The 25,550-nt window shown below is 44.7% G+C and overlaps 1 protein-coding gene across 4 annotated transcripts in view; it reads right to left on the reverse strand.

Moving 5' to 3' along the window:
* Positions 1–25,550, reverse strand: part of DOCK8 (dedicator of cytokinesis 8) — a 202,456-nt gene that overhangs the window by 40,367 nt on the left and 136,539 nt on the right. For all 4 annotated transcript variants that reach the window (XM_082696632.1, XM_082696631.1, XM_082696634.1 and 1 more), the window contains 8 exons: positions 25,249–25,344; positions 22,094–22,189; positions 18,960–19,109; positions 16,927–17,040; positions 12,473–12,628; positions 10,379–10,518; positions 4,423–4,592; positions 464–609 (listed from right to left, as the gene is read on the reverse strand). In XM_082696632.1, the coding sequence (XP_082552758.1) occupies positions 464–609; positions 4,423–4,592; positions 10,379–10,518; positions 12,473–12,628; positions 16,927–17,040; positions 18,960–19,109; positions 22,094–22,189; positions 25,249–25,344 (1,068 nt within the window). The remainder of the gene's footprint in view (positions 1–463; positions 610–4,422; positions 4,593–10,378; positions 10,519–12,472; positions 12,629–16,926; positions 17,041–18,959; positions 19,110–22,093; positions 22,190–25,248; positions 25,345–25,550) is intronic.

Raw genomic sequence — 25,550 nt, forward strand, 5'->3', positions numbered from 1 at the left:
CCTAGAGCTATCCAACTCTGTTTGGGCTCCCTGGGGACCCAGAAAAGCTGAAGTCTTTTGCCAAATAAGTACTCACCCCCAAGAAACTGGCTCCTTCAATCATTTTTTTGGAGGCAAACACAGTGTAATAATAAACATACAATAAATACCACTTTGTGCTGACCCCAGATAGCCCAAGTTCGCCTCTTTCTGGTGTCTGAACCTTGAACTCAGGCACCGCTGAGACTGCCTGGATTTGATTCGTGGACCTACTGCTGCATCCGGGACCATCTGGGACTACGCTGCCTCATCTGAGCCATTTCACTTCTCAGCCCCAGGCTCCACGCTGATGCCTTTCAGGACTGACCAAAGAGGCAGGAGAACCTGCTCAACTCTGGGTTCCAGTAGGTAAATATAAGAATAAGCCCATCGGAAGATGGGACACAGGACAAAAAATAAACCAGAGAAAGGTGCACCAACATACCAAGGAAGAAAGTATGGTTCCACTTGTCTTCGAATTAAAATTGTTTCCGGCGATGGCCAGCGCCACGTTCTGGTTAATTGCACTGGTTCCTTCTTGGTCTTCATCAGAGCCATTGGCACGACTTTTTCCACTACGGGCATCTGCAGCTATAATGAAAACATCATTGGCCTTACCATACCGTCCAACAATTGTGCTTCTTGGTATTTAGGCAAGGGCTGGAAATTTATGCCCACATAAAAATCTGCACATTTCTAATGGGCAAAACATGGAAGCAAACAAGCTATCCTTCAGTAGATGAATGGATAAACAAGCCGTAGTACGTTCAGACAATGGAGTAATATTCAGCCCTAGAAAGAAATGAGCTATCAAGCCATGAAAAGGCATGGAGGAAGCTTCAGTGACTGCCAGGGCCTGGGGGAGAGAGGAATGACCGGGGAGAGCACAGAGGAATTTTAGGGTAGAGAAATGAGTCTGGTTGATATCATAATCATGGATACATATCATTATATATTTGTCCAAACCCACAGAATTTACAACCCCAAGAGCGAACTCTAATGTAATCATGGACTTTGGGTAATTATGATGTACTTCTATTGGTTCATCAGTGGTAACCCATGTTACCACTTGGTACTTGGGTGGATGCTGACAACAGGGGAGGCTGTGTACACAGGGGGCTGAGGGGCGGGCGCATACAGGAAGTCTCGATACTTTCTGTTCAATTTTGCTGTGAACCTAAAGCTGCTCTTTAAAAGTCTTTAAAAAATCTTTGCTGATGAGAAGCCAAAAATCAGTATTTCCCTATGTCTCCTACCCAATGCCCACAGAGGGACTGATACTTATTAGTCACTAAGGTCTGCACAGTAACCTGATGTCAAGTGGGGCGCCGGAGTGGCTCCGTTGATAAAGCGTCTGACCCCTGATTTCAGCTCAGATCATGATCTCAGGGTTGTGAGACTGATGTGCTCCTCAGGCTCCTTGCTCAGTGTGGAGTCTGCTTGCGATTCTCTCTCTGACCCTCCCCCCCACACGTGCACTCTTTTTCTCTCTAAAATAAGTAAATAAATCTTTTTTAAAAAATCCCTGTTATTAATTGTACTGCTAAATTGCTACCGTCTCTAGGAAAAAGCAGGCAAATAAAAGAGACAAAATGCTCAGCAAAAGATTCAGCTGGAAATTAATTTTTCAAACTGTAAAAATGAAAATTTTCAAAACTTTTCATAACACTTTCCTGTAATATAATATTTTACAATTTTTTCTAAGTTTTTATTTAAATTCCAGTTAGTGTAATAGTGTAACATGGTATAATGCTTCAGGTGTGTAATATAACATTTTTTATTCTATTCACACATTTTAAATAATGACCAAATAGAAAGGAACCCATAATTACAGAACTAAACTGTTCCTTATAAAATAACAAGCTAAGGTCACAAATTCGGCAATAATGTATTAAATTTCAAATGTCTGAAATGTTAATTATTACCTCTATGTAATATAGATATACTTATGTTTATATGTTTAGATGTCTGCAAACAAAAGAAGGTCCCACCACTTAAAAGGCTGGTTTTTGACCACCTTAGAAAAGTGTATTAAAAACACTTGCAACCCATTGATTCGTTAAAAACTCATATTTTGTTATGCTTGTCAACATTGTAAGTATTTAGATCTTCGATTTTTCAGGAAAATTAGATTGCAAACAGTATATCCTTCTGCTAAAATTCTAAAAACAGAACTCAAATATTTTTAGAACTCAGTGTTTTAAAATAATAGTTTATTATTTGGGTTTAAAGGTGGCCAAGTTCTTAAACAAATGGTAAAATGGTAAAATGAATAGCCTGTGGCCTGATAACATTATCAGATTTGAGGATGCATTCTTAATTCCCCCAAATATCCACAGGGTCATGGTTATAAAAGACAGAGAGAAGGTCATACACATTTGCCACATAAAACGCTTTCATAGCGTTTTATGGTCTCTCGGTTCATCCTTATAACAATCCTAAGATGTAGACATTGTTACCACATTTTTACAGTTGAGGAAAGGTTGAGAGAAGGCATTGAAAGGCTGAGGAATTTTTCAAAGGTCACATGTAGCCATAAATGGGCTAGAGTTTGAATTTAGCTTATTTTTTTAAAAAACTATATCCTTCTTAGTGTATCAATCTACGGATTCCATATGTAATAAATAAGCTATATTAGCTCTAATAATAGAATACTTCCACTGATTTCCCACTTGTCAGCTACATCATGACTATAAAGGTCGAACCCATACATCAAGAAACCACTGAGATTTAAAAGCTCAGGGGCCAAGTGCTGAAAAGCTCTGATCCAAAGGGACTGATTTGGGAAATTCTCATCAACATGGACACACAGGAGAATGTGTGCCAAAGCCGTTTCCTGCTTTGGGAACAAATGAGTCATAGGTCTTTGAATGGAACTTTCTAGAAACTTTCAGCAAAATTCTGGAAATGGTCTGCAGGTCACTGGCTGTGCTCTGGATTATATCCTTAAATCCTGAAGACAATTCGGGGCTCAGTCTGACATGTGAAAAAGTGTTATATTACACACCTGAAGCATTACACCATGTTACACTACCAGAGAATGTTTACCCGCTGGGCCAAGCTTGCTTTCATACATCCCTTGCCAATTTCTGATCCGTCTTTGTTCCCTAACCCACACTGTAATATGTAAATAAACTCAGGAGGTACACAAACTCCTTTAAGACAATGTATCCTTTCCTCTTGCTGAAAAATGAGAGATACTGACTTCCAACTCCAGAATCAGCCTCTTACGGCCAAAGGCAAAATTCCTCTGCCATGGCAGAATTTCTTAATACGGAAGACACCACGATTACCATGATTTTTTTTTTTTCCAGTTAGAGTTGGGAAAGGCAGAGTAGGAGAGAGAGAGAATCCCAAGCAGGCTTCACACTCAGCACAGAGCCTGATGCGGGGCTCAATTTCATGACCCTGAGATCGTGACCTGACCTGAGCCAAAATCAGGAGTTGGATGCTTAACCAACTGAACCTCCCAGGTGCCCTGACACCATGATATGGAACAATCATTAAGGATGCTTGGGTCTGCTTCTTTCCTAAGCCATTCTTTTTTTTTTTTTTTTTAAGATTTATTTATTTGACAGAGAGAGAGAGAGAGATCACAAGTAGGCAGAGAGGCAGGCAGAGTGAGAGAGGAAGGGAAGCACCTTAGCCGAAGGCAATGGCTTAACCCACTGAGCCACCCAGGCGCCCCTCCTAAGCCATTCTTAAGAAAAAGACCAGGAACACCTTATTTCAATGCCTTAGAGTGGTGATCTGCCAAGGGAATAATTCTGTTAGTATTTCATCCTTTGCGATGGATGGTCTATAAAGTTCATCATATACCAGCAGATGGGTGAATGAGTGAAAAAATGATTTCTAAATGAAAAACTGTAAGAGACTCTTAATCATAGGAAACAAACTGAGGGTCGCTGGAGGGGAGGTGGATGGGGGGATGAGGTCACTGGGGATGGACATTAAGGAGGGGACGTGATGCAATGAGCACTGGGTGTTATTCTAGAACACGATGAATCACAGACCTGTGCCTCTGAAACCAGTAATACATTATCTGTTAATTAGCTGAATTTAAATTTTTAAAATGTTGAAAGGAAACACCACACATGACTATGATTCTTTACAAAATAAACGAAGAGTAAACTTATTGGAACCAAAAAAAAAAGAAAGAAAGGAAGAAAGAAAGAAAGAAAGAAAGAAAGAAAGAAAGAAAGAAAGAAAGAAAAGAAAACCCAGACCCCCAAAACCCCCCAACACTTATTGGGACTCATGTGGAAAAGTTCTGAGAGCACCGGTGTGGAAAACTGCTCACACAAACACATCAGCACTAGAACTAAGAGCGGAAACTTCATTCCAGTGGGGCACTTGGCAGGGGCCCCTTCATTCAGTCCCTGAAGGACACGGAGGCATTATTACCTGTAAAGTCATAGAGTTGCGGCAAAGCATCCAAAATGATGCCAACCAAAGGCAGGTAGAGGGCAGCGATTTTGACCTTCACTTCCGGTTTGACGCAGCGCGGGTCCAGGTCGTGAGAGCTCAGAAGGCTGTGGATGGCACTGACCGCTTTCCTTTGCACTTTGCTGATCCTGAGACAACACAGAAAGCTAGAGGTTATGGTGAACGGAGATCGGCCAAAACACTCTTAAACAACAAGGAGGCATCAGAACGCTCCTGGATCATTGGGGTGACATGTGAAAACCATGGAAAAGGAGGAAGAGGTGTCTAGAATCCAGAAAGAGACAGCCTGAGTTCTGTTCCTGGGCTTGATGTTTCAAAGTCCACCATATTGTAGCATCTGGTAATTCATTCCTCTTCATTGTTGAGTAATATTCCATGGCGTGGATAGAACACATTTTGAGAGAGAGGGGTGGGCTGTGAAGTGGGGGAGAGGGGCAGGGGAGAGGGCGAGAGAGACTCCCGTGCAGGCTCCATGCCCAGCGCAGAGCCTGACATGGGGCTCGATCTCACAACAGTGAGATCATGACCTGAGCCAAAATCAAAAGTCAGATGCCTAACACACGGAGTCATCAAGGAGCCCCAGATCACATTTTAATACCCCATTCATCAACTGGTGGACGTTTGGATTATTTCCACTCTGGGCTATTATAAATTATTAAAGTTGCTGTGAATATTTGTGTATAAGTTTTTGTATGGATATAAGTTTACTTCTCTCGGATATCAAGTTTACTTCATATCTTGGGGTAGAATTACAGGATCTTATGGAAACTATATTTATCCTTTAGAGGAACCACCAATCTGTTTTCTTTTCTTTTTTAAAATTTTATTTATTTATTTGAGAGAGAAAGGCACAAGCAGGGGGAGGGGCAGAGGAAGAGGGAGAAAGACAAGCAGATTCCTCACTGAGCACAGTCTGCCCAGAGGCTCGATCCCAGGACAGTTTGATCATGACCTGAGCCGAAGGCAGATGCTTAACCATAGGAAACAAACTGAGGGTTTATTTTACCAACTTAACCAACTGAGCTTAACCAACTTAAGCTTAACCAATTGAGCCACCCAGGCGCCCCACCACCAAACTGTTTTCAACAGTGAATACACCATTTTACAAGCCTCTCCAAGTTTCTGTTTTCTCTCTGCCAACACTAGTTGGTATTTACCTTCTTATTATGGCCATCCTAGTGGGTATGAAGGTGCTATGGACCGTTTGTGTCCTCCCAAAATTCATATGTTTAAACCTAACTCCTAACGTGATGATGGAGGAAAGGCCTTTGTGAGGGGATCAGGCCACGAGGGTGGAGCCCCATTCATGGGATTAGTGCCCTTATGAGAGACCCCAGAAATCTCCCTTGCCCTTTGGCCATGAGAGATTATAGCAAGAAGATGACCATCTGTGAACTAGGAAGTGGGTTCTCATCAGACACTGAATCTGCCAGCGCCTTGACCTTGGACTCCCCGGCCTCCAGAACTATGAGAAATAAATTTGTGTTGTTTAGAAGCCCCCGAGCCTATGGTGTTTTTGTTACAGTTGCCTAAAGGAACTAAGCGAGAAGGGGTATTCCTCTGGTTTTGATATGCATTTCCCTGATGGTTAATGTGGCTGAATACTTTTCTCTCTCAGGTGCTTATTGGTCATCTCTTCTTGGAGAAATGTCTATTCTGATCCTTGCCTTCTAAAGAACTGAGTTACTTGTCTTTTTGTTATTGAGTTGTAAGATTTAAAAATTATATAAAGAGCAGGGAGCCTGGGTGGCTTAGTCAGCTAAGCCTTTGACTCACAATTTCAGCTCAGGTCACGATCCCCTAGGTCACGAGATCAAGCCCCCTGTCAGGCTCTGCGCTCAGTGGGGAGTCTGCTTGGGACTCTCTCTCCCTCTCCCTCTGCCCTTTCCTTCACATGCACGTGTGCTCTCTCTAAAATAAAAAAAATAAATCTTTAAAAAAATGATATAATGCACACAAATCCCTTATTAGGTCCACAATTTGCAGATATTTTCTCCTATTCTGTGCATCATCTTTTCATTTTCTTGATGATGTTCTATATACCACAGAAGTTGTCCCTTTTAAGAAATCTAACTTACCTATTTCTTTTTCTTTCGTTGTGCCTATTTTTGGTGTCAGATCTAAGCAGCCATTGCCTGATCCATCTTCATACGGATAATGAAGATTATCCCTATGATTTCATCGAAGTGTTTTGTAGTTTCAATCCTTACATTGAAGTCTTTGATCATTTTGAGTTAAGTTCTGCACATGGTATGAGATAGGGTCACAACTTCATTCTTTTCCATGTGGATACTCAATTACATCAGCATCATCTGTTGAAAACACTCCTCTCTCCCCCTTGAGTTGTGTTGGCACCCTTGTCAAAAGTCAATTGACTATAAACGTGAAGATTTATTTCTGGACTCTTAATTCAGTTGCATTGATCGATAGGTCTGCCTTTATGGCAGAACTACTATTGCTTTGTAGTAGATTTTGAAATTAGGAAATGTGAGCCCTCCGACTGTGTTCTTTTTTAAGATTGTTTTGGCTATATTGGTTCCCTTGAATTTTCAAATGAATCTTAGGGCCAGCTTGTCAGTATCTGCAAAGAATCTAGCTTGAATTCTGAGAGGAGTTGCACTGAACTTATAGATAAATTTGGGGAGTATCACCAACTTAACAGAATTAAGTCTTCTGACCCATGAATACATCATGAGTCTCCACTTGTTTCAATCTTTTTATTTCTGAAGTGTTTTATAGTTTTTAGTGTACAAATCTTATATTTCTTTTGTTAAAAATTTAGTCCTATGATCTTTATTATTTTTTGATGCTATTCTAAATGGAGTTTTCTAAATTTCATTCCACATTGTTCACCACAAGGATATGGAAATATAATTGATTTTTGCATATTGATCTTGTACCTTGCCACCTTGCTGAACACATTTATTATCTTTAATAGGTTTTTAGTGGGTTCCATAGGACTTTCTAAAAACAAATCATGTCATCTGTGAACAGAGATAGTTTTACTTCTTCCTTCCCAACAAGGGTGCCTTTATTTCATATTCTTGCCTCCTTGCTCTGGGTAAGGCTTCCAGTACAATGACAAGTAAAATAGAAGTAGTAAGAATGGATAATCTTATCTAGTTCCTGGTCTTAGAAGGAAAGCAATCAACCTTTCACTGATAAATGCAATGTTAGCTTTGGATTTTTCATAGATGCCCTTTCTGGGCTTGTAGAAGTGCTCTTCTACCTCGGTAGGATTTGTTGAGTGTTTTTTCAAGAAGGGTATTAGATTTTGTCAAATGCTTTTTCTTCATCTCTTGAGATGACTGAATGGGTTTCGACTTTTATTCTATGCATTGAGTGTATCATATCAATTGATTTTCCCAGTGTTGCATTGGCATCTTGCATTCCTAAGATAAATCCTACTTAGCTGCAGCGTATAACCCTTCTTATGTGCTGTTGAATTCAGTGTTCATTTTGTTGAGGATATTTGTATCTAGAGTCATATTTTGGTGTTCAGTTTTCTCGTGATGTCTTTTGTCTGATTTTGGTATCAGGCAGACACCGGCTTCATGGAAGGAGTTGGAAGGTGATCTCACCCTTCTATTTTCTGGAAGAGCGTGTGAAGGATTGGAATTAAGTCTTCACTCAGAGCTGCTAGATGATTTCTGCATACTTGAAAAACACTAGGGATTTAAGACATGTAGACATTTGTAGGCAGCCCCAAGTGAGGGGTTCGAGGGAGACTTATTAGAAACTGAAGCTAGGGCTCTTGCACAAGTCCAGACACTGAGATGTGTCTCACTGGCCCTTGCCCTTCAGATGCCCTTTAGGTGTTGCTGAGTCTAGTCATTGTTTTGGCAGCGAAAGGAAGTACTGATAAAGAGGAAGGATTGTTCAAAGAGATTTTTCTGAGGCTTTAGCCCACATGGTAAAGTCACTAATAAGTATGTGACAGTTATTTCTAATGACTTTCCAGGGGAGTAACTGACAACCCAGAAATCGGGAATTATTGTGTTGCCAAAGGAGAGACACTCTTAATTAGCTACCCTCTGAGAGGCAGAAAAGGTCCCGTGTGTGTGTGTGTGTGTGTGTGTGTGTGTGTGAAGAATGTGACAATTAAATTACTGAAAATGACATGACATCCTCTGAATATAGTCTTACTCTGTTGCTAGTGAAATTATAGCAACAATTTTATGACGAATCAAAATAGATGTCAGGGCTGCTTCCCTTGACATCTCAGTGGAAGGGAAACTGCGATTAGAAACTTCCGCTAATTAAATACTAAAGAGTACTTTCTGATACCACGTGGATCAGTGCTAGCAAAGACAATTAAGGAAAATGTGTGTGTGTGTGCGCGCGCGCGTGTGTGCGTGCATGCTCACGCTCACGCGTTGTGTACACGAAGGCAATTTTCTTTGTGCTCAAACCTCATTCTCAACGCCTTATGGGTCAGGGTACTCTGTGTTGCTGTGGAGATTCACGCTCGTTATACAGTAAAAAGTTCTACTGGGAAACCTGAGAGAAGTGTAGTTAGGATTGAGAGAAGATGAGATGGAAGCTTTCACTCGGGACCTGAATTTCTGGAAAAAGGCAAACTTTAGGGAGAAGAAAATTCCGTTTCTCACACTGGCCTCCTGGTAGGCAGAGACAGACGTTCACTCGGCGAACATCACTGGCAAAGTGCTTAGGGTACTTTTGTGATTGCAGTTAACGTAAACGGAAGGTGCTTCTATCATTGTTTCCTTCTCTAAATTGTAAGCGCTTAGAGAAAATTTGAAAACTTCCCATTAGATGAAAATCTGTAAACATACAGCAATGCTGCCACTAATGAGCATAATTTATTCCAGAAGCTTCTTTAGCACAGCGAGGAAGAGCGGAGGAGTCGTAGGTAGAGGTTGTCCAGGGAGAGCAGTGATGGGGTGTGTAAGGGTGTACCTTGTTAAAGGAGATGTAGGATTCAGGAGACCAAGGCTCTGGGTGGGTTCTGCTACGTAACATTGGGCAAGTTCCTTCCATTCTTTGTGCCTAACCCGAACACCAAAAGGCCTGAGCTTGAATTATCTATCAATGCCAACGATCTCTAGATCTGAGTCCCTGAATGGTGAGTTCTACCGGGGCAGAGAATTTTGTCTCTTTTGTGCACTGATGTACCTCTGATATACTCCAGACTATAAGCATTTGGTGAGTGTTGAATGGAATGTATACTATTTGGAAGGCACTGTCTCTTTCCGTCCAACTGGACAGATGGGGGTTTTCTAATCCTATGGCTCAGGGAGCACAGGGAGAGAAGGAAAGAAGGGGAGGTCGGTCTCCATCCCTGTCCGTTGACTTCAAGAGTAGATCCTGCCAGAGCCCATGGGTAATCAGGCTTACAAAAGGCGAAAGGATGTATAAGCCTTGGACCTCGGACATCTCTTTTAACCTGGGAAGGTCTCTCTGCAAGAAACCTAATCTGGACACTGGGTGACTGCCTTCCAGTCAGCGGCCACTTCCTTTGTCAACATGAAGCCAAGGGGCACCTTGCTGCTGTCTGTGTACATAGATCACCTGGGGCATGTCTTGTAAACGGCTTTGTTCCTAAGTTCACTAATCAAAGCATCCCTGGGAAGCCTGCTTAGTAGAAACGGGAAAACTCAGTGATTACGTGGCTGGAAAAAGCCATTTTATGAGGGTTTTCCTCAGTCCCTCATGCCTTTCCACGTTCCTATGAACACCTTTTTCTCAGCACATGGATGCTTCCACTCCTCAGAGCTGGTCAATGGTAGGGATTTTTGCCAAGTAGGAGAGGTTGGACTACAAACTCTAGGAAAGAGCTTTTGGTTTTTGCAGGGGTTTTTTTTTTTTTTTTTTTTTTTTTTGGTTTTTGATTTTTTTTTTTTTTTTGCTTTTGTTTTTGCTTTGTATCGCGATTAACACCTGTGCAACATACCCTTCTCCTTCAGCATCCAGAGCCGCGGCCAGTTCCGTAAAGAGAAGACCCGTGAGGAAGTGTTGCTGGCGGTACTCCGGGGTCAGATCGAACATGCTGGCAATCTTCTGGTCCTGGAAACTGGAGCAGGAGCTCGAGTTCTACAAAAATGCAAGGATTTAAATTAAAAAATAAATAAATAAACCACGATGCTTGTTTAAAAAAAAAAAAAAAAGAAAGGAAAAAAAAAAAGAAATGCAAAGAGCAGTTCCAAAAGGAACAGGAACAGGAATTAAAATCACAATGGCCCGTACTTCAGGAGCCACGCAGGCTTGATCAGCCCTTCCCAGAGACAGTCCCCAGGAGGGAGCTGGACCCCTGGTGGTCGCTTTGTGTTCCCATCCCTGCTGGCAGAGAACTGTCCGTTGGGAAAGATGAAAACAGAGCCCCCAGGGTCTCTCACAAAAGGACTCCTACTCCCTTCCCCATCCCAGATCAGAAGCAAAGATGAAAGCTTCCTCTCGTATCATATCCTTGTATCCCGTGGATCGGGAAACCCAGGGAAACAGGCACTGTGTCCCATGCTGTGGCTTTGAGCAGGGCATGCCTCTCCTACAAACTGCGTCCTTGATTTGAGGTCCCTGTTTTCTCCGAGGCACTTCTCAGTCTGGCTTCCGCACACTGCCCAAATTCTGCTGCCGGGACTAGCAGGGGAGTCAGGCAGGGGAACTGTCCGAGTGTCTCTGGAAATCCTTTACAGCTGGGTGGGGCTGGAGCTCACCCTGTGGGCCCCAGGGTTGCTAACTTCCTGGAGTAGTCAGAAGGGAAATGGGGTAGAAGACTCAGGGCAAAGTTAGCCCATTTGGAATTGCTGCTCTAAGTCTGATCCTCCCCAAGGCACACAGAGACGGTCATGTGGCTGACAACTAGCTCCTGTTATTGGCATAAATGGCTACATTTTCTTTTTATTTAGTAAGACAAACCTTCACCTTTGTATTAGTCTCAAGGAATATGCAACAAAAATAGACCCTAACATGGAGAAAACTTGCTTGCTGTCCTGAGCTACTACTGATTTGTCACCTATAAATGGAATGGGGTTATAAAACAGCATTTCCTTAAAGTTTTTCTAGAGAGCACAAGTCCCTTGAGAAATCTGTGGGGGCGGGAATAAAAAAGGTTTTCAATAGCAAAATCACTTTGGGAATCAGTGCTTATTAAACACTTTTCTCCTCCACCCTTTGGGTATTTACAATTTACACTAACAAGCTAGAGATTCTTGGGTGGTCTACTGCAAACAGACCTGTTAACACAGGTTAACAAAACAGGGTTTCCAAAACTTATTTGACTCTGGAATTCTGTATTTGCATAATACCTCTAGAATCTGGGGCCCCTGCTGAACCTAACCTGTGAGAAACTGTTACCACAAAAGATCGGCCACATCAGTCAAAGCCTTGTCTCTAAATATTATACAAGTGTTATTTGTGTGTGTGTGTGTGGCAGTTAAAGAACAAGACTCATTAGAAATACATTCTCTATAAAAGAGACTGTCGGATTCATTTATGACAAGGTCTTTTTAGTGCTTCAAGAACTAAGTAATCTGGAGTATAATTCAAGATGGACTCATCTTGCACCCAACTGCATTTTATAACAGTACCAACAGAAAGTTCTAGAATAGCTCAAAGATATAATACCAGTGTTAAAAACCATTTCGAAATAAACATAAAGACATAGGCAATTTCATGAATTTTACGGTTCTGGGGTGCAGAAAAAGGAAAGTGAGCAAAGAAGATGGTCCCCCTCATGTGGAAAGATGATTAATGCCAGAGAGAGGAAGCTACGTGGCTTATCTATGCATTTCTAAATTTTCATCATGCGTGTGGATTCTGTGCTCTTCCTGGCTTCAGCAAGGACGCCTGAGCTTAGGAAGAAACCAGTCACAGACCGTGTTAGGGGTCAGTTAGATGCACAACACTGGGTACCGTCTTTGTGTGCATCTGGATCAACCGATCTAGCGTGGACAGCTGGATTTTCCTCTTAATGAATAAGACCAACCTTTACAGTAATAAACGACTCGACTAATCAAATCAGATTTTGAGGAATTCTGGAGCTGATCACCTGGGAAGAGATGGAGGGGCAAGGGGACGCCGGAGCAGCATCGACGTTCATAAAGAAGAGGTTCAGATTCAGGTAGTGCTCGTGGCTGCAAAGAATTCTCAGAAACTCCAGCCTCATGGAAATGAGCGTCGGAAGGTTGGTGAGCTTGGCCGACAGCTGGGAAGAAGAATGAAAAGAGGAAAGAAGTGTTTATTATAAGGCAAACGGAGTCCAAGCTGGCAGATACAAAAATCTCCTTTCTCTCCAGATTAGGACAATCAATTTAATAAAAATGAATAGGACAGTGCAACAGATGGAAAGTTCTATATTCCGGGGAGGCCCAACGAGTGGTCACGCATCACTGTTCCCCTTAATAACTCTAGCCCAACTCTAGCCTGGCTCCTTGACCCGATGCCCACCCTTGTCACATCTACAGTGCTGTGGCCAACCTGGGCAGCAAATAAGCTGGAGGTATGTCTTCGGGGTCACATAATGTCATTAATTTCACAATTAATGTCACTGTATCCGAGGAGCTAAATGAAAGGAGTTGACCCCACATGGGGCCACACAAAATTAATGGAATAAGACTGGGTGACTCTCACATCATGACTGTTCTTTTGTAGTTGCTAATTAAAGTCCCCAATGTGGAGTTCTCAGACCAGTTCCCTAGGTAAAGGCATCACCTTACTGAGGAAAGTATGTGGTCCCAGCAAAAAGATTGGCGTTTGCCCCAAACTAAGAGGGGAGGAAGTGGAAGAGAAAGCAAGAGACAGCTGGGAGAGTCTTTCCTTCAACGAGGAAACCATGAGAAGTACAGCATAGGGAGGACAGTCAACCGCACTGTAGGAACACTGTACGGTGACAGTGGGGACCACACTTGTCGTCGTGAGCACTGCGCAATGTATAGAACTGTTGGATCACGATGTTGCATACCTGAAACTAAGGTAAGATTCTACTGTTAATTTGACTTCAATTAAAAAAATTAAAACAAAAACAAACCACGCAATAAGCAACGGAAAGCTGACAACAGTGACAAAATGGAAGAGAACATTTGTTTCCCTCAGGGGAGGTGACAACTGAAGACCCAGACTCTGAAGGCAGCTTCTTTTAAGGCAAAGCAAGGAAAAGGGGGTCTATGTGGGACCGTGAGCCTCTCAGTTCATCATCAGCAACCTCACGCCCCAGCAAGGGTCCTTGTGAATGGACACACCTCCTCTTCGTGGACTCTGAGAGTGATTTTATAAATGACATAATTGAAATGAGCAACATATTTCAGCCATCTTAGAAGAAGCCGTTGCACTGTGGGTCACTTTGCTTATAGGATCGGTGAGTCTGTAGTTAGACTTTTACTTGAAACAAATGAATACCGTTACATGTTACATAAAAAATAAAATGTGGCTTTTGTGCAACAAAGTTACAGAACCTATGCTCTTTGTCAGTGTGTCTTGCTGGCTGACTTTGGACGAGTGGAGCCACCAGTAAACTCAACTGATCAGAACTGGATCGCATGCCCCTCACCAAACGGTCCCTCACCAGGAGCTGCTGGGTCAAACCAGTCAGAATGTGAAAGCGTAAGATATTTGTCCTTGAAAGAAGGTCACAGTATAGGTATCTTCAATAGGTCCCTTGAGACTTCATTAAAGATGGGAATTTCAAAAATATTTTTGGTGATGTTGAGAACAAAATAAGATACAGTTCTGGAAACATCCTCCCCCAAGGTCAGGACCCATGGTGGCACTCCCCAAGGGACGGGTGTTCCCTTAGTGGCAGGCTGAAGGCCACCTCAAGCAACTGAAAAGCTTAGATTTGTGTATTGTTAGTGACTATTTAAAAAAGGCTGAGATCATACCCATGGTCATGGTCTATGAATGGCAGAAAACATGATAGAATGTTTGGGTGATGGTACGCAAAATGATAAAATCAGAAGACTTTGGAAGAATATAACTCGCCTCAGGTAGGATGCTCATACTCCACCTTCATAGCTGAGCTCAATTGCCCTCAACTCCAAGCACTGATCACTGCAGGTCTGAGTACTACACTATTTATGCTAGCAGTACCCACAGACGTCACTGGCAAACAGAGCACAGAATCAAAACGACAAAGCCTGAACAAATCTAATCCAATTTTGGCTTTTTTTTTTTTTTTTTAAGATTTTATTTATTTACTTGAGAGAGAAAGAGAACAAGAGAGGGGGGATGGTCAGAGGGCGAAGCAGGCTCCCTGCCGAGCAAGGAGCCCAATGCAGGGCTCGATCTCAGGACTCCAAGATCATGACCTGAGCCAAAGGCAGATGCGTAACCTGCTGAGCCACCCAGGGGCCCCTCAGCTCTGGCTTTTGGCAGATGAGGGAGCTACGGAGGCCAATGTAAGGCTGCCCAAATCACAGAGGCATAGAATGGCATCACGGGAATTAGAACACAGGTCTCCAGATTCCAAGTCTGAGGCTCTCTGGAGGCTGAGACACAAAAGAGAAAGAAAGAGAGGGGAAATAAGAAGCAACCCTAATGTAGAAGAAAAGGAGAAGATTGAAAACACAGAGAGAGAAAGAGAGAAGAAAGGAAAGCAAGAGAGAAAGTATGAAGGGCCTGTGCAGGGCAGCCGGCCTCTCCTCTGGATGCCTTGTTGGTTTTTCAGTGATGGAAAGCGTCTGCATGTGGTAGAGTCTCTCCTTCACTGAACGCGAGCCAGGCAACTCTGAGCTGTTTTCCGAATAGGCCCACCCTTGGGCACGTCCCCGAGAGCTCGATTTTAGCAAGGATCCTACTTCGTCAGTTTAGCCGAAGTCCCCCCGGCCCCCCAGCCTCAACGTCTCATCCCTCAGCGGCCCCTGGATGGTTTCTGGTCGCCCTGGTCTGTCGTCACCAAGAATCCTCTTAGGGTGGTTCAGCCAGAATCCTCCTCACTTCGGAGGCTTCTGCTTACGAATTTCTTATCCACGAATCCCCCCACCCCGCTCCCTGGGTCCAGGTTCCCACTTTTCCTTGTCTTTGTAGTTGAGTCCAGTGTCCAGTAGGGTGAAATCGCATTGCAACGGTCCCCACACTTATCTCGATGGCCTGAATAAAACTCTGCCTTACTGTTTAATAAGCATCATGATTCAATTTTTCTTTAAAAGCGGCTCTCCATGGGCCTACCGTGATGTTCAGTATCTCCTTTCTCTATATCCAACTTTAAGTTTTGAAAAACGGATTAATTTATATTTGCAATTCATCCAATGACCTGTTTTGAAAAACATATACACTTATATTTGCAATCCATCTGATGACCTCCAAGTTCTCAATAGCTAAGATGGAAGGCACAGAGGAAAGGTGTCGTCTTCCAACCCTCCATTCTGGTGGAATCCGAAACAGAAGACCCACACAGGGTCAGGAGGTCGGGGCCCTCAAGATGCTGGTGTTCTGGGAAGCCTGAGGTTTCCCTAGGATTCTCCTTTTACAGGTTGGTTTCCTAATCAGTAGCTCCTTTGGAAAAGTCACGGTCTTTTGTGGGGAGGAATGGGGAGAACCTTTTCTATTACAAATGAGGAAATGAGACCCAGAGAATTTGAATGAATTACTTAGGGTCACCAAGAGATGAACCACGGAGAACCAGGCCTGATGGGAGAGGGTAATTAGAGTTAGGCAGACGTGGCTCTTTCCAACCTGGGCAAATTACACGACTCTTCCAAACCTCGACTTTATCATTTGCAAAAGGTAGAAGACACCTTGTAAGGACTAAAGGTACTGTTTCTAGAAAACGTTCAGCACAGTACCTGGTTTTCAGGAAGAACCCAGCCATGGTGACAGGGCTGGTGACAGTTCAGGGAGGTTGACAGTGGGAGTCGGAGGTAGTCGTAGTGACATGGCAGTGACAGTTGGGGGGGGGTGGCTGGAGCAGGAATAAGGAAGGAAAGAAGAAGCAACCACACCAGCCAACCACTATTTATGTGACTACTGTTGGGGCAATTTAAGGAGAATGGCGAACAAAAGAAGAATTGTACTTAAAAATCTGAGCTGTGGGCTAAGACGCTAAGATGCTAAGACGCTCTTAAATTGTAAATATCTGCTTTGTGCTCGGTGAGGTTCGAGCTATTTGACCGATTTTATCAGGGTTCTTTAAAGCCCAAATCCACAAGCACATTTTAATTAATGGCCCTAATATGTGAAAAGAGACCTCATACGTTGAATTCTAGACCTGGTCTGAGACCCAACGTGACCATCACGTGATTTCTATTAATTGCTCCAGTGAAGACAATCAGAGCACTAACACCTCCCAGTTCTGCCACATTTAACTTGTTGACCCTTCTGTGCTGGGTTGGCAAATGCTCTGGGAATCTCTGTGGCCCCGTATGTCTAGGGATGTCCACGGCAGAAGACAAATGACATAAAATGATCGCGAAACCCAGAACATACAAGAGTTAAGCTAACTTGGCAATGAGCATGACGTTGGAAGAAAAGGAACCAGGGACAACCCAGCTACGTCTGTGGGACGCTCACCTGGTTACAGTAATGTTTGATGAGGTTAAACACGAAGCCTCGGTCCATGAGTGAGAGAAGGTCATACAGGAAGAACGCCAGGCTGATGTTCATCTTTTCTGCCTGTTCATTTTCCTTAAAAACAAACCAACAATAAATAAATAAATTAATTAAACAACCACCACCACCAAAAAAAAAAAAACCCAACACCTGAGTCATTTTGCGGGAAACCCTGATCACAAACAACCAGGTCCGTGGTGGGAAAGATTCACTATTATTTCGGCCACTGTCCCTAGGGGAGACACGGGACGAAGCTGGTGACCCTGCAAATACCAGTCAGCCCTTAGCAGGTGCCATGCGTGTGAGGTTGAATCAAACATTTCTTCATTTACAGTTACTACTTAGGTACCTTTTCTTCCATCTTTTTCCCCTACATGCATATCGACAGGTACGTAATGAGGCTCGTTCTGCATACACGGTGTTGGGCCTCTCATCTCATTCAGCATTATACTAAGGACACCTTCCCGCACGTTTAGCATTTCTTCAAAACCCGTTTTGAATGGCTGTCTCATATTTTTTCACACGCTTCTACCGGAACTTGTTTGATTCTGGTAACTATTGCTTTGGCAAAACTAACGTAAAAGGTACCCGCTCTCTTCAGTGAGACAGATGCTTTATGGTTGAGAAAATCTCATCAGGATACAAGAACCGGTTTTTACGAAAGGAGTTCTTTGCCCTCCACCGAGGCAGCATTCCTACCCAGGAGAGGTCAGAGCCACACACGCTAGAGCGAATTCTTGCACCGACAGAGACAATGACTGCAGTTTTCAACCGGACTTCAGAGCCCCTGGGGAGTCCCTTTTCCAAGTTTATGTCCTTCATTCTCAGAAGGATAAATCACTTTTAAAGATTTTTTTTTAAAATTTATTTGACAGAGAGAGATCACAAGTAGGCAGAGAGGCAGGCAGAGAGAGAGGAGGAAGCAGGCTCCCTGCTGAGCAGAGAGCCCGATGCGGGACTCGATCCCAGGACCGTGAGATCGTGACCTGAGCCGAAGGCAGCGGCTTAACCCACTGAGTCACCCAGGCGCCCGATAAATCACTTTTCTCTGCCTCTATTGAAAATCCGATTTCAGAATGTGGTCCTTTTGTTCTGATGGGCTGTTTGCAAATTCGGGCCAACCCGCACAGCTCCTGGGATGGAGCGGGACCTGACAGGGAAGTTTCCATCTATCTCTGTGGCAAGTCTGCCTGCCCCAGGGTCCGGCAGAGGGACCACTCCCGGGGAGCTGACGTTAACTGTCTGAATATTCTGGGCTTGGAGTCTTCTTCAGCCCTGGCTTTGCTGCTACCCGCGTGGATTTTGGAAACTCTATCAACCTCACTGCAACTCCTTTTCCACGCCTGCCAAAATGCAGACAGCCCTGCTGCCCTGAGACATTTTGCCGCAAGAAATAACCACACGGAAATCTCCTGAGCATATTCTTAATTACAATAAAGGTGTTAATAATGACCACTGCAGCCTCACATTTTACAGTCACCTTCTAAAATGGTTCTACTTCATTTTATTCACTTTGCAACTTCCTATTGTGACATAATTTCAAAGACAGAAAAGGTACAAGAAGAATATAAAGAACTCCTATGCGCCCTTTGACCCGATTTATTAATATTTTATCTTTGGCTACATTAGGCTCATTCATTAGGCTCGTACATTAGCTTTATCCTGCTCTCTCTGTATATAATGAGTGGTTTTTTTTTTTTTTTTTTTTTTTTGTCCAGAGTCATTGACCCTTAGAGTAGGCTGCAAAAATCACGCCCATGACCTCATATGTAACACTTCAAGATGGATTTTCTAAGAACCAGAACATTCCCTCTGGGATCTGCATGGCCCATCCCCTAGCCCCACCCCAGCCGGTGTAATAACCACACTTAGGTGTCATGTTTACTTGCTGATATTTAAATCACTGTCTTAAGAGGATGCTTCTTTTTCTCCGCTTATGGAAATAACAGACGCGCAAGGGCAAAGATTTAGAAAATAAATAAAGGCCCCGTTACCTTCTGAGGTTTCACCAAAAGGGCTGCTGTCTCCGAGGTGACCACATTAACAATAGTAGTTATGTCATCTTTGAACCGGTCGGAAAAACGAGTCCTCCGAAAATTGTCCCGTTTGTCCATGTTATGCACGTACTGCGCCATGCTTTTCACCTACAGAGGGGGCGGGGAAAACGCAGAAATTGGTGAGCTGCCGGCGCGGGGAGAAGGGGCGAAGACGTGAAGGAAAGCTCATGAACTGTGGACTTCCTAATGCTTTATCTGCCCAAGGGGTTGCCCAAGAAGACTCTGGACAAGAAATGCTCTTGAGACACAGAGGGTTACCATGGTGGCGGGAGTTGGGAAGGATGTCCTTCTCTTGAACCCAAGTCAGGGCGCTTCCTTCTTGCTGCTCATAAAGCCAGGGAGCTTCATCCTTTAGCTATAGTGTAGGAAGACTCCCCTTCCTCAACCACCCATGGGAAGGCGGAGCTAGATGGGGATCCGTCCCCTTCCGGGCCCTGGTTGGTGATGGCACCAACGAGTGACACAGAAGGAACTGTTTATGGTACAGTTTTTCATGGGAACTGAAGTCACTTCTGTCCCCAAAACCACAATGAGGAGAAGAGGGGACAAATACTTCTCTTGAGTTTCAAGCTGAAACAGGGAGCGCAGTTTTCCAAAAACAATTCTTTGTTAAGCTAGCTGGAAACTTAACCACTATTTGCAACACTGTCTCCAGGAGAAGTTATGTTTTGAATTCAGTAAGACTACTTTGCTTTATGTATCCGCTTAAAGTATCTATTTATTTATTTAAAGAAAATGTATTAAAAATATACAATATACAATATACAATAATACAGCACATTTAAAATCAAGATCATAAAAAATATATATAAAAAATAAAATCAAGATCATGTTTTGATTTTGGACACCTTCTTGAGGCCAGGAGATCTGGGAGTAATACAAGCCCCTTTGACATCATCTGAGGTCATGTCTCCTCAGGAACACTCTGATGGGCAAGACTAGGAGTTCTTACCCTTGGATGCCTAACGTCTAAGGCCATATTCAGGAATGTCCCTAGACTAGTCAGAGAGTCATGGCAGAAAGAAATGGCCTTAGGAGTTAACTGCCCACTTTTGCCTGAAGATGACCCTCTAGGCCAGGGCTGGAAGAAGCAGGGACAAAGCCAGTTATATGGAAAAAATGCTCTCCACTCCTATGATGGGAGCTGAAGTCACTATATGGGAGAATTTCCATGCACGACCAGCAGATTTCTGGTTCCAAGAATCCAGGGCCAACAATTTTCATTAGCATTGAGACAAGCAAAGATAACAAAGGAAAAAAAAGAAAAAAAAAAAAAGGAAAAAGAGAGAAGGTCACACAAGAAGAGGCTAACAGACAGGCTTTATGTGTTTTATGTTTTCAGATGATACCATGGCCAGCTCAGAGGAGACCCAAGAATGTAGGATCCTAAGCCCAGCGAAAGGACCAATGGACTCTCTTCACTGTGTAGGGTCCTGCCTGGTTCCGGACACACAGAGGAGTCTGTATCTCACAGAGTCTCACATACTTGGTGGGAGGGAGGATCAGGAGAAGGGATGCGGACTGGGCTCCAGTTTTTGTCTGACAAACATGTCTCTCTCACTAGGTTCCTATCAAAGGACCTACGGAAGACAAGGCCTCTTTGTTTCGAGCTGTCCCCATCCTGATTTTTCTTCTGGCGAACTTGCCCTACACCAGACTTCTAGAACTCACTGTTTTATCCGGCTCCTTCCTGCTGAGCTTGGCCATCCTACAGCCAAATAAATAATTCTCACAATCCCCTACTTCCAACTGATGGCCTCTTTCCAGACTCTAAAGTCACTTGCCAGCTACGTGTCCTTCAGCTCTTCAGAGAAGAACATCCAGTAGAAATAAATACTGTGGATCCTTGGTCAATTATTTGTACGTGGGGTGAGGCAGGAAAATTCTTTCCCCCCTACTGGCCTCCATGACCCGTCACAGCCGGGGTACCTCTTAAGAACCCCTTGGTGAAATACTTCATGTTCTGAGTAAACTAGGTCACCTATTTACCTGTGGGTCTGCCTCAGCACTTTCTAGAAGCACAAGCATTTATTCATTAGCGAGTATGAAATTGGCCTGAGGCCTGTGTCCAACAGCTCTGAGGCCAAGTAGCTGTCCATCCGTGCAATTGAAGGATGTTAAAGGGCCCAGGTTGTTGGCTGAGTCTAAGGAGAGTGTCTTTTCTTTCTTGCAGGCTTCTTGGGGAGAAAACCCCTATTTTTGTTTTTCAATAACTTCCAAAGCATCCATAAGGCAAATGCACAAACAATGCATAGAGAAACATGCACTGCGACCGAGTCTGGGGTAGGTTTCCTGCGCAAAGTTCTGACTGGGGTGTTTTGTATTTAAAAATGGTGTTTTGTGTCAATCTCATGCCCTCGGGAAGCTGATCTCTATGGAGGACACCTGTCAGGCCTCCTTGCCCTCGGGCTTCTGCTTGAAGTTGGCCAAGGGAGGCACCGGCAGGGAATGAGTGAGGGAGAGGGAGTCCACTCCGCTGCGCTCATCTGGGCCACAGCAGGTTTCCGGCAGGGCCGACATTCTGTAGGACTCCGGCACTCCGGGGGTGGGGGGGCTCCGCTCCGCCTCAACTTTCTCTAAATCCCAGTTACGCTCTTCCCCACCGCTCTGCAAAGGCTTTGCAGGCCATGATAAAATTCGTGATTTCCAGTACACCAGAAATCATGGATGGTTTTCCAAAGGAGACCGGCATGACCTGTGGTAAGAATCGGCAGCCCGGGGCAGAACGGATGGGCTGGAACAAAAAGACAGGCAGGTGGGCCAAAGGAGAAGTGACTTCGAGAAGCTTCCAAGAGAGGCTGGCAGGCGGCCAGGTGGGGAGTGGCGAAGTAAGGAGAAGGGAGGGGCGCGAGGTGTGTTTTCAAGGCAGCAGCCACAAGAGCGAGTGGAAGCCGGCAGAGGAGTGAGGCAGAGCTGGGTTTTGAGGAACAGTCCCAGGTTCTTAGCGGGAGCAACTCTGCAGATAAGACATCAGTTCCTAAGGGGTGGGGGAGGGGAGGGCAACTTCGCGGCCTTTCGGCCACAGGCCGCGGGCCTCGCTGAGCGCAGACAGAAACGGGCAAGAATCTCACCAGAAGCTCGAAGAAGAACCAGGCGTACTTGAAGACGGTTTCTCTCACCATCCCGGTGCTGACCACCATCTGCAGGGCGAGCTCCTCGTGGAAATGCTGGGCGACAAGGACAAAAACCAGTCCGAGAAGGCAGGGGCTCTCGACACCCTCATGCCCTCTGTTTTGTACCAATGGTTACTTCCTGGCATGGGCATCCCCGCTGTCCCGGACCCCGGCTGGACGGCAAAGTCAATGCCAGAGGTTAACTGAGGGGTAGGACCTTCCAAATGGGTTGGAGAAGGTCGGTGGCGGCATCAGGTAAGAGGGTTGGTTTGAAGGGACGGCCTCAGCCTGGGAGAAACTCTGCATTCTGGGGGAGCAGTCCAAACTGGGCTTCTTCCTTCCCCCCAGGCCCTGCTGCAAACCCTCTGCGTGACCCCTGGAAGCCGTTCCTCTTTCAGCCCTCCATTTTCTCGTCTGTGAAATCTAGTGGTTTCAATGTGGTAGCCATGTGGTAGCAATGGTGGTCAAAACGGGCAGTGGATCTGGATCCCCTAGGGGGACTGTGAAGACACTCAGACTGCTGGGTCTGCCCTCATAGGTTTGGATTTGGATTTGGTGGGTTTCAGGCAGAGCCTGAGATTTCACGTTTCTAGCAAGTTCCCAGGTGCTGGTGACGCCATTGGCGTAGGGACCTCCGTTAGAGAATCAATGTCTCCGTGATTTCTAAACTGCCTCCCGGATAGGACAGTTCTTGGTTTTTTTAATCCCACTACAGCACTGTGGGGAACATGATGGGCTGATGGGCAGAGCCTTTCCATTACAGTGGTAGCAGCCTGAATTTCCAACTTCTCAACCCCCTCTGTCCCAGGGTCAGATTCTGGAAGCTTACTCAGCTCTGCTTTACGCCTACACTTCCCTTCAAGTTATCCAACTGCTTGAGAGCAAACATAGCAGGTGGTGACTTTTGCATCTTTTGTACATTTCCTGTTCCCTGGTTTATCTGGCTACTTATACTCTTGACAACAGGTTTGCTGGGGAAGAAGCTCAAGACTGAAGGTAGGGCCGCCAGCTCCTCTCAGTTTGCCTGGGACTGCCTCAGTCTGAAAACAGAAAAGCCCTGCATCCCAGCGAGCCTTTGGTCCTGGGCAAACAGGGATGGGTGATCGCCTTAACTAATGGCAAAAAGGATGCCTTGGGTGTTTGTGGGTATCATTAATCTGCTGACCATAAAACCTAGAATAAATACAGATGAACTAATTTATTTATTGTTCTGTGGGTAAAAGAACTAAAACTATTTGAACATCCTCATACCACACCCTAAGCTACTGGCACATACAGCAGTTAAGTCTCAAACTCAACCCCTCAAACAAAAACTGATTACAGCAAAGACTGTCCTTGATATGCCTTGACGGTGTGCACGCTGTACAGCGTGTCTGCAGCTCATTTCACTGTCTTATGCACATTATAATTGCAGACTTACTAAGCCGTGCTAAAAGGATACAAATGGAAACTCTACGTGCAGATCTCTGGGTGTTCTAACTATTTAAGCTTCAGCCGGTTAACAATCCAAAATGCTAAAGTGTTTCAGCATGTCAGAAGGTTCGCAGACCTTCTGCCAGCTGAGTCAAACCTTTATAACCTTCGGACACAGAAACACATTTGTCTGCTGTCCAGAGCCGTCCATGAAGCTCACCGGCCTGGAAGCGGTGGGAGGCGGATTGTCAACCCAGCAGGTGGTCTGCGTGTGCCGGTGACGTAAGTCAGCTACTCGGGGAGCTTGCCCTTGTAGGAAAGCCTCACGCCACTGGCTTCAAAGGTAACCTCTGGGAAATAGGTCAGTTTGACTGCCAGAGTCTTAGAGATTAGAGGAGGATAAGCTGCTTCTTAAAGTAATTTATGTTGCTTACCAGGCAACATTATTACAAGAACACCTTGCTCCGGAGGTTAGAGAGGAGAGCCAAGCAGCTAAAATCCTTTTTGCTGAGCTAGTGAACAAACAGTCTAAACTTCCCTCTGAGATGAAACAATTCTCTTCTCATCATTGAGAACAAAATCAAAACAAGGCAATGGGAAAGCCAAGTGCCATTGTTTGTTGCAGGAGGCGAGGCTGTAGGCAAACTGTGGCTTTCAAAAGAAGGTCGAATGGTTCGTGGAACCAGTTCCTGCCAAGCCCAAGGTCGAGTTTGAGGGTAAGTGAAATATCTTCAGCACCTCGCCCGATCTTCTTTCACTTTTTAAAAAATTAATTCCCTGTATCCCTCCCCAGAGGGTGCCCTGTGCCCGGATCACTAAGAAGCCAGCATCCTCAGACCCCCGCAGGACCCCCCCATGCCTGATCTTTCCCTCACTTGGTGCACAGCGAGCTGAGCTGAGGTTCGCTCCCCCCCTGGCATGTTTAATAAACATTCCCTGTGGCGTCAGCTGTTGCAAATGGCTTCCCATGTTATCCTTCCACTCAGAGTATTTACATTTTAATAAGGATCTGGAAAGACTCTTGAGACCTTTAACTTCAGTCACTGCTCTCAGGGAGCAATCCTCGGGTGTCTGGCAGAGAAAAAACTGAAGCGAGACACCCCGGGCCCTCAGACCACACAGGCCGCGGCGATGACTGGAGAATTCTGCTATTATCAGATGTTCTGGTGAGCAGCTTGTAACGTCTCCCAGCTCCTAAGTAAAGCTGATTAGAATGAATTTGGAGGAAAGCCTGTCAGGTCACCTGATGGAGGACTGAAATAAATGATGCCCAGTCATTGCCTTTTGCTTTTGCCGAGGATGAACTGTTCCCAGCCCACGTTCGACTGAAGAAGAAAGGAAGCCAGGCATTCTCTGACTGATCGCTGGACGAGCATCTCCTGGGAACTTGTTACAAATGCAAAATCTCAGGCCCAGCTTCGGAGCTATTGCATCAGAAACTCGGGGGGTGGGGGGTAGGGTCCAGCTATGGGTTTTAATGAGCCCTCCCGGGACTTTGGGTACATGGTAAGTTGGACCACCCTTCGGGAACAGGAATCACTTGGTCAAAAAAATGGATGACAAGGAACAGAGCTACTGAAGTGTGTGTGTGTGTGTGTGTGTGTTGGTGGGGGCGGGGAAAGGAGGCAGAAGAGCCTTCTGAGGGTGTCCGTTATCAATCACAATGAGAACAACAAGCAAATTGTCCTCACACTCAGTACCTTTTTGCTGGCCGGCCTTGGGGCTGTGGTCGATCCTGGGACCTCGTTATTGGCTGAACAATAGTAGGACATCCGATTGCAGCTGCGATCTGAGTTCTGAAATACACAACCCATGACACATCCGCCAGTCGACATCAGTCCCCTTAGAAGCTGAGCCCGTGGCCTGGAACTCGCACCCTCAATGTTCACTTATAACCTATTTCTTACTTTTTTTTGTTTTTTTTTTCTGGTTACAAAGGTAAAGCACTGATCACAAATGAATACAAAACAAAGCAAAGGATATAAAGTCACAGCACATTATA

This window comes from Mustela nivalis, assembly GCF_964662115.1.
Source record: "Mustela nivalis genome assembly, chromosome: 13".
Taxonomy (NCBI): Eukaryota; Metazoa; Chordata; class Mammalia; order Carnivora; family Mustelidae; genus Mustela; species Mustela nivalis.